This window comes from Ochlerotatus camptorhynchus, unplaced genomic scaffold (assembly GCF_037179485.1).
Source record: "Ochlerotatus camptorhynchus isolate MF236.1 unplaced genomic scaffold, CSIRO-AGI_Acam_v1.1 ptg000085l, whole genome shotgun sequence".
Taxonomy (NCBI): domain Eukaryota; kingdom Metazoa; phylum Arthropoda; class Insecta; order Diptera; family Culicidae; genus Ochlerotatus; species Ochlerotatus camptorhynchus.
This window is the reverse complement of record NW_027040575.1, coordinates 3,488,444-3,505,926: the sequence shown is the minus strand read 5'-3', so window position 1 is coordinate 3,505,926 and position 17,483 is coordinate 3,488,444. Positions and strand designations below refer to the sequence as shown.

Here is a 17,483-nt window from a genome sequence, read left to right as displayed (position 1 = left end):
TGATGTTACTTAAGTCACCCGATTTCTATGGAGATGCCGTTTGCCTTAAGTAACAGCACTGAGAAACCCGTGAAAAGTGTACTTTCGTCGTTTCGCTTTCTCATTATTAAAGTGAATAAATCGAACTGTTTGTTGCTAAGATGATTTCGGCGGTCCTAAAATGATGAATGGGCTGCACGTAAGGAGACGTAATTGATAATTCTCCCGAATATCCTGGTAAATACACTTTGACTTAAGTAACAATAGGGGCCACCAAACGACGTATAATAACTTTTGACTCAAAAACCAGTATTTCTTAGCATGAAAGCTAGCGATTTGCCTTTGTATGATTAAACCCCGGCTAAATATGTTAAACATTGCTATCACTATGAGATTATATGTGTTTGTTAGATTATATTGGAAATAGGAATAACTTTTCGGTCATCAAAACAAAACTTTATTTTTCTCGGATCGGTGCGAATGTTACTTACGACATAATGAAAATTTGCTCTTGATTTGCACTTTTCACTAACCCCAATAAACCTGTTGGTCGGGACCTTATATAAAAGACATTGGAACTGAACCAGGTTAAAAAAAACAAATTAGGAATTAGAAAGCATGCAGCCATTGAAGCGGGACCCACTCGCTAAGATCAGTTTACCTAGACGGTACAAAGTGATTACCGAGATTGGCCGTAAATTGCACAAACTCACATATGGGTAATTTTTTTTTAACCCAAATATGGGTTCTTATGAACCATAAATGATTTATTTTTATGCAAATTTGACTTAAATTTACCCATATTTGGGTTAAAAAATTTACCTATATCTGTGTTTGTGCAGTTTACGCCTAATTTGGGTAAAGTAAACCTACATTTGGGTTATCTGATCTTAGCTTGCACAATACTGCGTCACCGTTAGCGTCAGCGTCAAATTTAAATCTGATCAAAATTGACGGACTGACACAGCATCGATGTGAAGTCGCCAAGTAGAGATGTCGGTGGGGAAGCAACTTGACATGCGTTACACCTGTCATTTGACGGACGAATAGGGTTACCATATGGTATCCTAAAGGAGAACATGTCCTCCTTTTTCAATAATTTTTTTACATCCTCCTTTTGCCGAAAAATGTCCTCCTTTTTAATCCTTGCAGTAACATATTCATAAATTTTTTTTCGAAGAGCGGTGTTTGCAGAGCATGTTTGTTTAACTATGTCGCAACCTCATCTTATCTAGCAAATTCCATTCGATACTGGGACCAGGAGTATACTACAGCTGTCAACCGCCTTACACACTTAGAAATGATTATCGACTTCATTAATATTTACCGAACTTTCAACAGCTATTGTTCGGTAAAAATCAGTCATTTTAATTCATTCGTTTAAAAGCTTCAAATCAAAGAAAACATCACCGCCAAGGCAAGACTTGATTATTAAAACAAGGCTGACAATGTTTTGAAATTAAAATTTTGTGAAGCAGTTTTTGAAATGAGAGTCAAAGTTTTACTGAACGTTCAGCTGTTGAAAGCTCGGTAAAAAATTACCGAAGTCGGTAAAAATTTCTAAGTGTGTTTATTTAGGCTCTGGTACATTTGGTGAATTATCACTTAAAATTGACAGATGGAATTTATTTAAATAAACCTTCCATTCTATCAAACTTATTTCTGACAGACCAGGAATCATACAATTTCTCAAAAATTGGACGATCAATAACAGATCGATTTTCGAACAATATAATTTATTTTCGAAGTGTCAAATTTAAGTGAAAATTCATAAAATTGAACAAAACCTTAGATTCCAACATGTGTTACAGGTTGACATTATGGTTCTATGGGATTTTAGTCCTATGGTGAACCAGTGGTAAAATCAACAGGTAGCTTAGATGTTTCTTTTTCGTGTTGGTTTCAATCAGCGATGACATGTATCCTGATTTTTGTTCATAATAAAAGGTGATATGGTGTTGAGACTGTAAAGCAGTAGGTTTCATACAAAACAGCTAGATTAGATCAATTCCAAGTATCAAAGATGGATTATGAAGGCTAGGTTGATGAATTTTTCAGAAGTATAACGAGATGATTAATTGAATTGATAACAACTATAAGTTAAGAATACCAATTGAACCTTTGAAAATCATGAATTTTGTGATTGCGCACCTATTATTAAATCCTTTGATAACAACTCATTGCCCTCCTTTGATGTTAAGAAAAGGAAACATTGTCCTCCTTTACCCTAATAAATATTATATGGTTAATTTGCTTAACGACGTGTTCTGGGTATCATCCAAACCATTTGTGGAATAGTTCAATGATTTGGGTTATCGTTCGTTTATGGTTATTTTTTATTAGGGTATCTTCAAACCACTAATGATATGTCCTCCTTTTCAAGTTTTTCCTATGGTAACCCTACGGACGAACCCCTACGTCAACGCTGACAGTGACGTAGTATTGTGGGTCCCGCTTCACTCTCGCATTGTACACGGTAAGAAAAAAGTACCCAACGGAAAGTTCACTTTTACCTACTTTTGACTAGTGTGTCTCCTTTTCTCCTTCTAATGTTGTCAAAAACGGAGGAGCAAAACCACCCAACAGGGGTAGTAAAGTGTGGGAACCCAACGTTGAGTATAATCATATTTACCTACTGTTGGGTACAACTAACTTACTTTTGGTTAAAAAGTCAGTGGAAAATTCCATGCGAACTGCACACAAGTAAATGAAAATTACTTTGACCCGCTTTACCTACTTTTGGGTTCCTGCACTATAGTGCCGAGATGAGTAAAAAGAACTTAATTTTGGGTACTTTTTTTTAACCTGTAGAGAATGTCAAGGATGAGTGTATAGATACTATAGATTCCATAGATAAGCGGAAGCACAAAAAGTTGTTTTGGCATCCATGAAAAATAAATGATCTTACTGGCATCCGTGAAAAAAGTTCATACCATCATGAGCTCTTCCTTGTGCAGTTTTGTTTCGGGCATTAAAGTTTAAAATGATGTGCAAAGCAAATCTTTGCAACAATGAATCAAGGAATGGTTTGCTTTATCTTTCCTTCTTCCGTTGTCCGCGAAATAAATCGGAATGTGGAGTATGGAATGCGTTTTGTGCTCATAATATTACAATATTTCTCCCTCAAACAACACCATGATGACGTCATGTACGTTTGGCTACACTAAATGACAGGTTCGTTTGGCTACATTATACTTTGCCTCCGCTTATCTACGGAATCTATATTATCTATAATTCGAAGGAGGTCCCCTTTGATAGTGGATAGTTGCTTTTCTCATTTTGATAAAAAATGTACAATTGATTTTGAGAATTTACAGCACTGCCAAGAAACATAAAACTCTGGAGTGGACCGTGAATAACTTTGTTCATGCCAATATGTTTTAGGTTGCTGGGTATGTATGCGACAAAACATTTCTGAGACAGCTGGATATTGTAACGTCGTGTAAGAACAATATTTTGAAGATGCTGTACTGCGGATTGATCACGGATCACGCATAATCCGACGAATCGCGAATGTGATATCGGACTTGTTGGTGTTTCCGTGGACTTGAGGGTGAGTATTTTGGACTGGTCATCAAATCACTGGATCTCGTTGAAGAGTACGCAGGAGAGGTGCCACTTGACAGCGTAGGAATATTCCATTAATAAGAGAGAGATGATCTATAAATGATCTAGAAGGAGTATTTATTCCAGGATCTTCAACCCCTCCCGGATCATCAGAGTCCTGACATTTACCGTCATATATAGAGCATCTCTGTCTTAATAATCTAACAGGTTTGCATTGTCAGGTGGCACCTCTCTTGAGTACTTTTCAAATAACGATATGCCAACCAGTCCAAAACACTCACCCATAAGTCACTAACAAGTCCTCGCCCTAAAACTCACTAACTCATCACTAACAATCCGATGATAAGTTTAGAGAACTTCCGACGAACGGTTCAGAGAACTTTCAATGAGAAGTTCAGAGAACTTCCAAAGAGAAATTCCGATGATAAGTTCAGAGATCTTCCAACGAGAAGTCCATAGAATTTCCGAGGAGAAGTCCAGAGAAGTTCTGACGAGGAATTCAGAGATTTTTCGACTAGAAGCTCTTAGTACTTCTGACATGATATTCATAGTACGTCCGACGAGAAGTTCACAAAACATCCGAGGAGAAGTTCACAGAGCTTCCGAGAAAAAGTCCAGAGGACTTCCGAAGAAAAGTTCAGATAACTGTCAAGGAGAGGTAGTTTTCCTAGGAGAAGACCAGAGAACTTCCGTCGAGAAGTTCAAAGCTTCCGAGGAAAAATTCAACGAGCATCAATGAAGAAGTTCAGAGAACTTCTGAGAAGATCAGACGAAAAAATCAGAAATCTTCCGATGAGAATTTAACAAAAATTTCTACGATAAGTTCATCCAGAAGAACCGCATAATCAGAAACATCTTCTTCTTCTTCTTCTTCTTGTTCGCATTTCAAGCTTATTGCTTAGCGCATATTAGCTTTTTGCGTGCTCTCAACTTAGTGTTCTAAATGCACTTCCACAGTTATTAATTGAGAGCTTTCGATGCCAATACCAATGCATGAATTTGTATATTGTGTGGCATGCACAATGATACTCTATTGCCCAGAGAAGTCGAGAAAATTTCCAACCCGAAAGATTCCCTCGACCGGACCGGGAATCGAACCCGCCGCCTCCAGCTTGGTAATACCGTGCCTTTACTGACTAGGCTATGAGACCCCCTTACAGAAACATCATCCATCCTAAATAAGCAACAAGTTTTTTGGCCAACATGGAACATGAAATAGGGATAATATGATGTTGCGGAAAAGTCCGTTGTGGGATTCCATATTCTGCCGACATTTTCAATCACTTGCTGCTCCCTCCGAATAAGATACGTATAAGTTTTCTGAATTTATTTGTTGCAGCCGATCGGATTGTCCAGGAAGATGATGAAGATGATGAAAACACCTTGGAACCCGCAGAAGAACGTTTCGATTGGGAACAAGCCGTGACAAACTTTCTGGTAGCTGGTTAATACGCCGAAATCGGCGTATTAAAGTTCATTCGAGATTTAAATTGACATCCGAGAAGTTTGGAGAACTTCTGAGAAGTGTAGATATCTTCCGCTAAATTTGGGGAACTTGTTAGAAGTTAAGAGAAGTTCATTTCGAAAGTTTTATGAATATCTCGGATGCTCTTGCAACTTCTTAGAAGTACGGTATTTTTTTTATTTGGAGAAATTCCGAGATATTCAGAAAATTTTTGGGATTTTAGAGAACTCGCGCAAAGTTCCGAAACGTTCGAGAATTTCACAGAACTTTCGAGAGAAGTTTAGAGATCTTCCACCTTGATCAGGTTTTTATTTTATTTACTACACTGTCCGAACTTGGGGGAGGTAGCTCATCGATTCTTCCGGTTCGTCTCCTAGCATCGTGCTATAAGGTACCAGGCGATAGCCAGGGTAGTTGATCGATAGCTCGATGACGTCATTTTGTTGGCATCTGCAATGGGAAATTCTCATAGCAGGCGTTGACGATGGTACGTTGTCGAGTTGTTGAATAGCAACTATCGTGGAAAATCACCGATTACCTGTCGATCTGCCAAATTTGGAAAGACGTCTGCATTGAATTGTCTCAGATAATAATATTCCGCCCACTATATCACAAGAAATTGCGAGTAGCTGAGTGGAATGGAGATAAGTTAAGCATTGGGTACAGGACCAAGTCTCCCCTGGGTGGTGCCAGAAGATGAGCGCAATAGAATCATCAAGTTGCCATAAGGCACGGAATGAGACTATTGCATGGCTGGGTAGTCAAAGTCTTCCATTCGTTAGTCATTTCAGGTGGATTAGAACAGGTTTAGGTTTAGGGTGGGCGTTGGCCAGATTTGGATTTTTCAGATATAATCCTAAATAGGACCTAGATTATTTAATACACTAGTAACCTCAACTTCTGTCACAATGTTTCATTGTGACTAATCAACACTCAATGGGTAAAATATCAAAATTGCGGTAAATTTGAAAAAAAGGTAACTTGGCGTGTAGAGCGCACTGCCCATTGGACGATTCTGAAGCCTGACCAAGTGAGTGGGCTACGGGTTTATTTGATTGTACGTCATTTCCAAGTTATATATAGATACATTCATACCATTGGTATTTTGTATTTGAGATAAGACAGAGACAGGATGCGCAGGGCCTGCTTAGGGGGAGCGTAACCCATGTTATGGCTTCCATTTATTAAATAGTTCAGATAGGCTGGAAATGATAGGTTCATGGTGAGAAAATGTACCATATGGTGCCCGTTCACTGATCAAAATTATATTCAAATCGTCAGGCCCTGCCCTGGAATAAGGGGATTGACGATGATTTGTCAAGTTTCATTTTGCATTTGCATATAATTGTAAGTTTAGGTTTGCTTTTGTAATTGTTAGATAGATAGTTTGCCTCAATTGAAACATTGAGTTGTATAAACTTGACGAATCATACCTCTAAAATAGTAGTAATTACAGTGCCGCATTATCTAACAACCACTGCCTGCAACTAATGTTGAGGGGTCGGCAGGGCTGATTACGGATCAAAACTAACATAACTCTTACACTGAAATGATCCCGAAACTAACGCTCATTCATTGCACTTTGAGTCATAAAGTAGTTTTATTTATTTTCCTACTAATCTATCTACACACTTAGTTTTTTCTACCGAGCTCGGCGGGGAGGGGGTTTCGCTGAGATCTCGGCGGGAGTGACATTTGATTGCTGAGTCTCGGATAATGCCTTTTCTAATAATCTGCCTACGTTTCTTTTCTTTGTTATCTACTGTATCCCCTTTTATTTTTCTGCTCTTCTTTCCTCTTCTCTTCTTTTGTTTTGTTTGTTTACATATAACTAATACTAATACCTCCTTGTTTTCTCTCTAATTTGTCTACTATGTCCCACCATCACGATGAGAGATGAGCTACCGTACATGGTACACGCTCATATACACTCCCAAAATAGTATGCCGCAAATAAGTATATCACAGAGGCAACTAAAGATCCAGAAACAAAAACCGATAACGCTGAAGATAATGAGCTGTGGTGATTTATATTACTATATAGTATTATTTATTTATACTAACCTAAATACAACGTGGGGTGACCCAAATCCAAACGATCACTAACCAAAATAATAGACTTATCTTTTTTCAGCAGGTGTAATTTCGTTTAGTTTTGTTTCTCTCTTTTCAGCAAAACAACAACAAAAAAACCTCTATAACTCTTCTCAATTCTTTTAATCTCCTACTATCCCCTATAAATGTATCGGAAACTAGTGGGACTGTCTGTGCAAACAGAAACAGGCCTGCTAGTGGAAGAAGGTCGTTATGCTATACGGTCTAGCATAGGCCTACGGCCAGGTTTCAGTAGGTACACACTCGCTTAACGGCAGATTGGTTTACAGTGGTCGACCAGGGTGTGTGCTGATAAATTACAATTACAATTTACTACACTGTCCGAACTTACACTTTTTTGTCGTCATGCTTTGACTGAATTGTTTTAATGTAATAGTTTTGAATACGTTTAAATCATAATCATAATTGTACTGGTTACCATTAAAAAAAATCACAGGAAAAATATTGAGATTTCGTGAAAATACAGTTGATAGCGGCGCCGGTGGTTTAGTTGCTACCTCTCACTCCAAAAGGCCTGGGTTCAATCCCAGTTGGCGCCGTTGGTATTCTCTGAGGCATAACATCTCTGATCATGCTTTTCTTCGGAAGGGAAGTAAATCCGTTGGTCCTCGGTCTGAGTGGATGGGTCGATAGGTAGAGTCCAGGTAATGGAGCTGCCTCCCTGACATCGGTAGCATTGGTACTCAGTACGGAAACAATATCAACGGAAAACAAATCAAGGAAAAAAATACAGATGCAGATCAATTGACTCACCCTGTACATTAATGAGCACATGAAAAAGTGATCAATTTTTGAAAAAATAAACCCAACCTAAAATCTTACAGAGTTCAAGGAGCTAACAATTATGTTGGTATGGAATGTTCATGTGATTTGATGCATCGCATGATGGATGTTGTAAGAATGTGTCAACTTCACTGAGGGCTCGAGAAACATGAACTTGTTTTCTAATGATGTAGTCAATGTGGTCTTGGCCACTTGATATGGCTACCGTTGAACTAGACTTCGACATTTTTATGTGATTTAAAGTGTCACGTAGGTTTGACGCGTTTCAGGTCGGTGCTAGGTATGACATCTGAGTGGCAGCAAAATGCCAATTGGTTTGAAGATTTAATTTTGGTTTGTGTCGCGAAATTTTAATTTCTGGTCCATAGCGCTTAGGTTTTACAACGCTTATAAATTGATCATTTATTAATGGATTTCGATTATTATTACGCCATGATTTAGAATTCATATAAGAACTATTGAAAATTAAGCACATAGAACCGAACACATTTCTGATTCCAAATTTTAGCCTTTCGTGTTTTGGCTTTCAAAGTACCCTCGTTTTATAAAGAAAAAAAGGCAAATTATTCAAAGTGCAATTGCAAACTTTATTTGTGAGAAAAGGAAATTTTTTCACCAAGGCTTAAACTTCCACAATTCCTTTGGTGACGATCGTCGTATGACAGAGTGGGCAAGTCTTCCGTGCGGTAATTTCCAGTGGGTTTGCAACGTGGTAGCACGTCGAGCACTGCCATGCCCCGGTCGGATTAGTCAACGGCTGTCCAGAAGCAGTGCACGGTGGAAAGTGACTGCCGCAGTTCGGACAAAGCGTACTACAATCAGCAACTGGAGTTTCGCATGTAAAACAGGTCACACTCTTCGATTTACCATCTTTAGGATCGTAACGCGAGAAGATGTTAATGGCCAGCTCCTCAAACTGTTGTCGACGAATCTCCGGGATGTGTTCAAGACCTTCCAGTTTGATGAATGCTTTTGAGCAGGTACCTGAAAAAAAAAGTTTAGCATTTTCCATTCTGTGTGATCTGTGTGAAGAAATTGTTCAATAAGTTACCAAAAGATCGGTCAGCACAGCTGGCCAACGCTAATAGGGAATACAAACATTCCACGTCCAGCACGTCCTCGTATTCCCTTAAACGTAAGGCTGTTATTACTGCACTATGCAATAAACCGGATCGAAGCTGACGTTGAGCCAGCAATATGTAGTGATAGGCTTCAGCGTGATGCCAGATGTTTTCAATCAAAACAGAGTCTTCCGGATTCATCTGTGATAGCACTGAAGCTCTGTTTCCTCCTGTTAGTGAGATCTGTTTTTCAATGTGTTCTTCCGCTAGTAAACCGGAGAGAACATATAATTGTTTGATTCTAACAAAGTCAGATTTCTTCTCCGACTCACTTTCTGCCATTTTAACTAACAACCTGGCAGCATCCAGGAAGCGACCCGCTTTTTTCTGAAGCTCTATAGCTTCCGGCAGTTTTCCTTCTTGGAGAAGATGTGCAGCATGTTTGCTGAGCAATGCACTTATCTGAGGCATTTTGTATTTCTGAGCAAGTTCTACAGCCAATCCCCACTGGCGAAGACCTATGCAAGTAGATACAGCTGATTTGACATCTCCAAGCTTCATATAAGCAGCAACAGATTGCTCGCACATTCCCACCGTTGCCAACATTTGACCCAGCTTCGCAAGATGTGCACTCTTTTCGGGAAGCTTATGCATGCAACCCACCAATTCATCATATTGTTCCAAATGGTAAAGAGTATCCATGAGACCTTCAATGTAGTGGGCCTTTTCGTAATATTCCTTGGCACTCTCCCAAGCTCTCATGTTCATGAAATGGTGTCCAATTTCTTTCCATGCATGTTCCATTTGTTGATCTGATATTCCAGGGCCCATTCTGTAGAGTTGAACTGTTCGAAACCAATCACATAGAGTTTGCCTCAGCGTAATCGCCAAATCTCTTCTATCTGTATCGATGTAAAGTTTTTCAGCTTCATCAAATTCTCCAAAGAAAGCACATATTTCAGCTTTCTGAAGAGCTTCAACTTGAATGCTATTGAGCCTTTTGATCAACTGTATGCCGGGATAATTGCTACAGCGCACAAAAGAAGCTTCAGCCGTTTCCAAATCAAGTTTTTTCAGAGACGCTTCAGCCAGTAATCTCCACAAACGTGGATGCGAGTTGTCTTCAATGAACTGTTTAGCCTCTGTAATTCCCACGTGAGATAGCAAATCTTCCGTATCCCTCAAGGATTTTACTCTCAGTTGCAGAATATGTTCTTTAACATTCGGGATGGCGTTTCCCTTTATGATTTCGTCCAAAAGCACGCCAGTAATTTCCAAATCTTCAAAATTGCAAATATATCCAGAACAGGTGATTGGCTCCTCAGGATCTGGGCCACGTAAGATGTACATACGGGTTTTCTCCATGATGGCCAACAACTGGGGATTATCTCGTGCCCAGCAAATCGCCCAAACATCTTTTCGTTCGATTCGTCCCTCCATCGCTTGACTGTCATCCAAATTTTCCCGCAAAGCTACCGTTGTTAAAATTCCATTGCAATCGATCAGTGCAGCACGTGTCGAGTTGCAGTTGATAGCCATTTTGTAGCCTCTCGTTTGCAAGTAGTGACGGTTCCGCAGGACCAAATGTGGTAGAGTGTACTCGTGAATCAATCCAGATTCACGGCCAATGAGCAGTAGACTCTCGGATGTGGAAATGCAGCAAATCGGGTCTTGACTGGGCTCGTTTTTGGTTGGAATGTCGTAGGTGTTACTCGAATCGAGATCATTAAGAACGTCCAGCGCAGGGGTATCATCGATGTGGTACTTCTTGTCCTTTTTTACTTTTACATTTCCGTGCAATGTGGAGGCTCCCTGGATAGAGAAAGTGCTATTAGAAATTTGAAATGCTTCAAAACGAAACCTTACTTTTGGAGTATGATAATGCCACAGCAAAAATTGATCCTTAGAAGCAACAATCACGTGTGTCGAGTTCATAGCAATGAAATTGGGTCTGATGTCTACATATTTTGCTAAAATTTAGAATTTTCATGAATTAATGCTTCCTGACCTAAGAAATGGAACTACTCACAATCCACAGTGGTACTGATAGAATTGCAAACCAATAATTGGTACATATAATCCTTGCTTTTGCTGTCACTCATAAAACTGAATTCTTTAGCACTGATTTTAGTCTCCACTGCTAGTACGCAATGGTCGGTCGTTGCCGCCATAGCAATAATGGGATCCACATTCTTCGAATAGCATTGATTTGAATTGGTATCCCAAAACGAAACAATCGATGTTTCTTCATTTTTTGTTGCCTCCAAGAAGCAAACGGTCTTATTGAAGTAACACCAGGTGTAGTCCGGACGGATGTTGGCAAAATATATGAACGAATCTACGGACAATGCTATTCGAAGTGACTTGCCTTCCCACGATAGAGACGTTATTTCTTTGCCGGGAATTTTTAAAGTTCTGATGTGCTGAAAAAAAAATGAACAATCATACTTGAGAACATGAGTGAAATTTGAAACTACTTACCACTCCGTACGGTGTGTAGAACTGAACCTGATTGCTTTCCTTGTCATTGAGACTAGTTTTCATTCCGCAAACAGCGATTATAGTACCGTCGTGGTTCCACATACAAGATATAGCCTGCATATTGGTATCGACAACCACGGGAATATCATCGTTTTCATTCCTCATGATCTGCATTTTACCATTTTCATAACAAACAGCAAGTACCGGCCGATTAGTCGAAACTGCTTCATGATACCAGCACAACCCTACTACAGTTATGCTTTTTGAAGGCGTAATATAGACGCACTGAATGTTCAATTTCATCACAAAAATTCCTTGGTTGTCATAGAGATGGAGCTCCCCTGTTTTAATGCTGAATAACAACAGCCTACCATCTGGGCTCCATTGCACACCCGTTAAGGACACATTTTTGAGATCTTTTCCCCATATTCGATTTCCATCCACCGATCCTGAAATTGTACAAGCTTAATTACCTTCCATATGCAACATAAAATTACGACTACCATACCAACAATAACAGTTCCGTCATCGTATACAATACAAATCTTCTGCCCGTCACTGGTCCATGCCATTCCTTTTACAGTTGATTTCTTCCTATCATTGGTCATCTCTTCGTACCATGAACCTTTGTACATCATCCAAACCATGATGACCCCATCCTTGTCGGATGAAGTGAGCTTCTGCTGCGATTCGTTCCACGTAACGACATGAATCGATGATTTGTGTCCTTCCAAAGTTTGGTTCATGGACAGATTTGAAGGTTGCAGTGCCTTTCCAGACTGGACCGTGCTAGCCGTAGCTTGTTCCAATTTCAAAACCTTCAGCAAGCCATCTTCTCCCCCAACTGCGACGTAGCCCTGTTCTTTGTTCCATGCTATGCAGTTGAGACGGGTATTGTTAGGAATTGCGATCTATTAAAAATTAATCGTATTGGAAATGATCATTGGTTATCAGTTGAATACAGGGGGAACGACACTTCAGGATTATCCCATTTTTACCCAAACCTCTCATAACATTTTCAACGTGCACAAAATTTCAATCCATCCTATCTATTCTTTCTAATCCCAACTTATCCCTTCTGCATGCACACAAATTGTCAAGCAAGCCGTGCAGTTTTTCGAAGTTTTCAGGAAGACCGCGAAGCACTCTGCCAGTTACTGTCAGTTTTCAACAATCTCAACAACAAACACCACGTATGTCAGTTGGCCATAATCGGTCGCGGGGGTAAACACATCAAGTGCATCACGGAAAAGACGGCAACGCACATCCATTTCTCGGACTCAAACCGATCGAATTCGATGGATAAGAGCCCAGGTGTCTCTTTGTTGTAGCATGGAAGTTGCCGAACAGGCACAAAACAACTGTTGATTTCGTTCGAACAGTTGATTCTAGGCCCGGGAAAAGCATCACCAATAAAACGATGCGACAAACAGGTGGAAAAGGAACTCAGGTCATTTTTTCCACTCGGCCCGCTGCTGTTGGTTCGGAGAAGAAAGAGCTAATGGCGAAGGAAAACACTCACCGGCTAATGGAGTTTCTGTTCGAGAATATTGCGAATTAAAATCCGTCAGCTGGGAGTATTAACCGGATCCTAGTGATCCATCGCCGCCACCCGTTCCTCCTACAGTACGGTTTCGACCTATTCGGTACGGAAACGTTTTCTGCACTTGAGCTGTGAGCTTTGGTTAATATTGTTGGGCGGTGACCATTGATTGCGTAACGACAAAAATAAATATGTTCGACCCCCCCTCTTGGATCAAAATGTAACACTGAAAATGATCCCCCTCTATTTATTCCGTGACGCTCTAAAAGCCACCATTTATTTTTTTGATTTCGTTATGCCTTTTTTTATTTCTAGGTAATTGTATTAATTTTCAAAATAAAAACAAAATATCAGCGTAGTTTAAGAATAGCAAAAATCTCAAGATATAAAAATAAAAACATATGCATCTTGCAAGCAAGATTTAGTGATGAAATTTTTTTACCTGTATTTTCAAACTTTACAATAATTACTCCTCCTCCCCTATGTAATTATTCGTAACGATATAGGTGACCCCCTCTACCCCTATAAGCGTTACGTAATTTATGGACGCTGCCTTCCAGCTAAGTTTTATCTTCTTTTTACACCTATCCTCTTCGCGTTCAGACTCGTATCCCTCTGAAACATTTTAACTAAAGCCCTACAATAAAAGTATGGACGTCTGTCAAAAGTTGTTCCAATCGAACCGTCAAAATGCACCGCTTTGCTCGATTGGAACAGCTTTTTTCAGTTTTGTGGTGACAGTCGTCCATACTTTTACTGTAGGGCTTTAATTTTAACACCCCTCACATCACATCCATTCCCAGATCTATTCCCATCTATTTTTTTCTATCCCTGCTCTATTTTCGTCAACATGACACACTCAAAAAAATCCCATCAATTATGTTTTTCCCCGGAAATCCCAAGTAATTACTAGACTGAAAAAATACATCCAATTGAGTGTCGTTCCCCCTGGTTGAATATCACAATCAAAGAAAACTGTTCAACGGATTACGTTTCACTAAGCACCGTTTGCAGAAATAATAACGGTACTCCTCTGATGCCTCAAGCGTTATTCCGTAAATTCTAGCAAAAATACCACTTATCGCATCAATCTTACCTTCTTACTCAAATAGATAAACATTTTCCACTCTGTTTTAATCAATCTTTAAGCAAAACTACGTATTGCATCTTCAAAAGGCAAGAATTTTCACTTGAAACAATTTTTTCACCAGACGAGCGACCGCTGTAGTTGATTGTTTACATCGAAACGTTGCCATAGTAATAATGGCGGCGGTTTCATCGAGGAAACGGATCCACCGAGCAAGAGAGTGAGAGAACATCAACAGGTTTTCGACGAAGAGAACGTAAACAACACCAGTACATGTAAAGCAAACACGTGCTCATTGAACAGCGGCATGATAACAAACGCGACAAGTCGCAAGGTCAAGTGTACGGTATCGATGAAGAGAGAACGAGCGAAGGGATTGTGAAACATTTTGAGCGAGTGAATGCAACAGATGTTTTATTTTGATTCGTTTTATTTTCTTTATTATCGTCATGTGTGTAATTGAATAATAAACACTTTTCTGTCTCCTCTGCTACTGTTGTTCATGTTGATGCGATAATCATTTTGCTCGGTGGCTTCAATCTAAGCGATTCTGTTGTTGTCACGTAACTATATCTCCGAGAATAACCGAAAATGGTAATTCAAAACGCTTCGATTTAGAGTAATGTTCTACTGCTTTCTACTATGCCTTCTTCAATAGCAACAATAAAACTACAAAATATTCTGCTATCGCAATCGCATAATTTATGTATTGTTGTCAGCAGTGTTCTGCACGTTCGTTCAACTTGCTCAAAAAATATACCGAAATTTTGAGAAACTTGCCATTTAAGCGTGTTATTTTGGAATTCCTCCGAGGGATGTGATTTTTCTCCTGATTAATCTGCAGTTAAACGTTATATGCATCCAACAGCTCCGAGTTGTAAGCTACAAATTCATGTTGGACAATGTTCCTACGGTTTTTAATGTGATTAAAATGACACGAGATAGTTGTTTTTTTTTTCTTGGATTTCCATTATGCCCTTAAATTACGCTTCGATTGAGTAGTAGTTATGAATTAATACTTGATTTTAGTTTTCGATCCTCACGATCAAGTACTCATTTCGTTTCCACCATTAAAAATTATTCGTTTTCGGCTTGTCATCTTTCACTCATACAAAACGTGCTTCTCTCTTCGATACTTAACTAATTTCCGAGCTTGCGCCACTATTCCCATGGATTATGTATCAAAAATATGTCCATATAGAGCCTGTAGAAAAATAATTTGTTGGATTTAAAGTCTCTCTCTTTTTGCTTTTTTTTTATGCAATTTTGTTTCTGATTTTCCGTTATATTGTGTAAATATGGGTGAGTTCTTTGTTCAGATTTTATTTCAATAAGCTTTTAGGTTTGACTTGGTTTCGTGTTGTTCACATCCAAAAGTATTCAGTTGTTTTGGTTGAGATTTAACAAAATCAGAGTTGGTTAGTATCTTGGTCATAGTAAAACATAAACGGTTAACAGTTAAGTTGTGTCAATTAGGCCGATGCAAATATCTACTTTCATTTTATGTTAATTTAATGTGTGTACACAATTCATTTAGTGAAGTGTAGTGACGATTTTGGTTAAAATATTATTTTGCCCCTACTATATTGGAGGAGTGACATAAAATAAAATTAAAAATTTGCATCAGCCTAATTGGATTAATATTCACCTAAAATTAGATTGTAACAAATAACTAGAAAAGTTGTTGGCAGCATTTATGTTGAACAGTTACGTTCGAGTTGAATATTTTCGGCAATTTTTAGAAAACAAAACAAAAACTATTCTGTGGAAACCTTTCTCACCAAAACTAGATGGAATTAATAAAAAACTGGAAAAAAAATATATATGATTACGTTTACGAGTTTTCAGAGATTTTTAGAAAGTTTAGTTATTTTTGACTGCAAACTTGTGCTTACCAAATATTTTGGATTTCGAATATCTACAATTTTTACCGAATTTTCTAAAAATATTTATTGTGCATTTTGCACCAAAGTTGACTCTTGCGCTGAAAATAATCCACCAAACCATATGTAATGAAATAAAAAAAAAACGCTAAAACTTGATTTTATGCTGTATTAAATATATCAAAAGTTGTACAAAAGCAGCTTTATTCAGCGTAACCCTAAGACACAAATACCATAAACGAACGGTAGCCCGAAAGGTAGAACTATCCCACAAATGGTTTTTTTTCTTTTGGTTATTTTTATTAGAGAAACTTGAAGCCAACCAGTAACATTGATATATACTCTTTTCGTGGTGCGAGCACCGAACCCTAGTCCAACTTCAAACAAGGAGAACAGGATTTTTCAGTAATCAAAGGAACACATCTTAGTCCTTGTTACTTTTTATGCCTTGTTGATAGTGACAAGACTCGGCTTTGTCTACCGAGGATGATCTTAAAACAAGGAAAAAATGAGTTAGTTAGTATTCATCTTCAGCATCATCTTGTGCTCTAGTTTGAAGTGGTTGAGACTAGGGTCCGGATATATGGTCAATATCGATGTTATTTATTTATTATGTTGCTCAGGAATCTGATTGACCATCAAAAGGGCGCGCCATTGGAGAGTGCTCTAACTCTTCAAAGGGTGTAAATACCGGGACCTTCCAATTTTAATCTGTTCCATTCGATGGAAACAAGAAGGACAACTCTATCAAAACTGGATTCTTCGTCATTTCTCAATAATTGAACACGAGATATACTACAATAGATCAAATAACTGGTCGCAGTGGTTTTATGTCCCGAACAAAGGAAAAAAAAACATATGTTAAGGTCAATAAAAGATACAAAATAGAAAAAGCAGAACTGACTAATAGTAAATCCACTGATCTAAAAACTTGCAACCACAAGTTAAGCCTTACATAGCTAAGCAACTTCGTTGCAGATATCAAACCGTTACGACGTCATCCCGAGGAGTCAATTATTTTGTAAACCTAGGTTGCTGATCTGGCCCACTGTACACTGTGTTCAGTGTGTATCGGTGTGAATTGTTATAATGTAGGGGGAGGAGGGGCATAGTGAACAGGTGGGGCATAGTGAGCATCCCGCAGTTTGACCCTGGATCTCTAGCTGAATGAAACAAATCAACTGGTAGTAGGTTCAATATCATTATAATCTTGATCCTACCACCAATAAATTGGTTCCAAACGGCCGGAAGTTCAAGCTGGTGCACGGGATGCTCACTATGCCCCACCTGTTCACTATGCCCCTCTTACCCCTGTATACAAAACCAAATGTTGACTGTGATACTCAGAGGTTGCCTTGATGAAGAGAATGCTGTATCAAAGGTTTTTCATAGGGGCCTCATAGCCTAGTCAGTAATGACACGGTATTACCAAGCCGAAGGCGGCGGGTTTGATTCCCGGTCCGGTCGAGGGAATCTTTTCGGGTTGGAAATTTTCTCGATTTTCCTGGGCATAGAGTATC

General features: G+C 38.9%; 1 protein-coding gene across 1 annotated transcript; it reads right to left on the bottom strand.

Annotated features, from left to right (window-relative positions):
• Positions 1–8,500: 8,500 nt before the first annotated feature.
• Oseg4 (intraflagellar transport protein Oseg4) lies at positions 8,501–14,158 on the bottom strand. Its single transcript, XM_065218298.1, has 7 exons — positions 14,090–14,158; positions 11,959–12,361; positions 11,451–11,899; positions 10,999–11,392; positions 10,836–10,939; positions 8,960–10,781; positions 8,501–8,892 (listed from the first exon to the last, which is right to left on the bottom strand). The coding sequence occupies exons 1-7, from the start codon at positions 14,111–14,113 to the stop codon at positions 8,531–8,533; spliced, it is 3,558 nt and encodes a 1,185-aa protein (XP_065074370.1). The 5' UTR covers positions 14,114–14,158; the 3' UTR covers positions 8,501–8,530.
• Between the last annotated feature and the right edge of the window lie 3,325 nt (positions 14,159–17,483).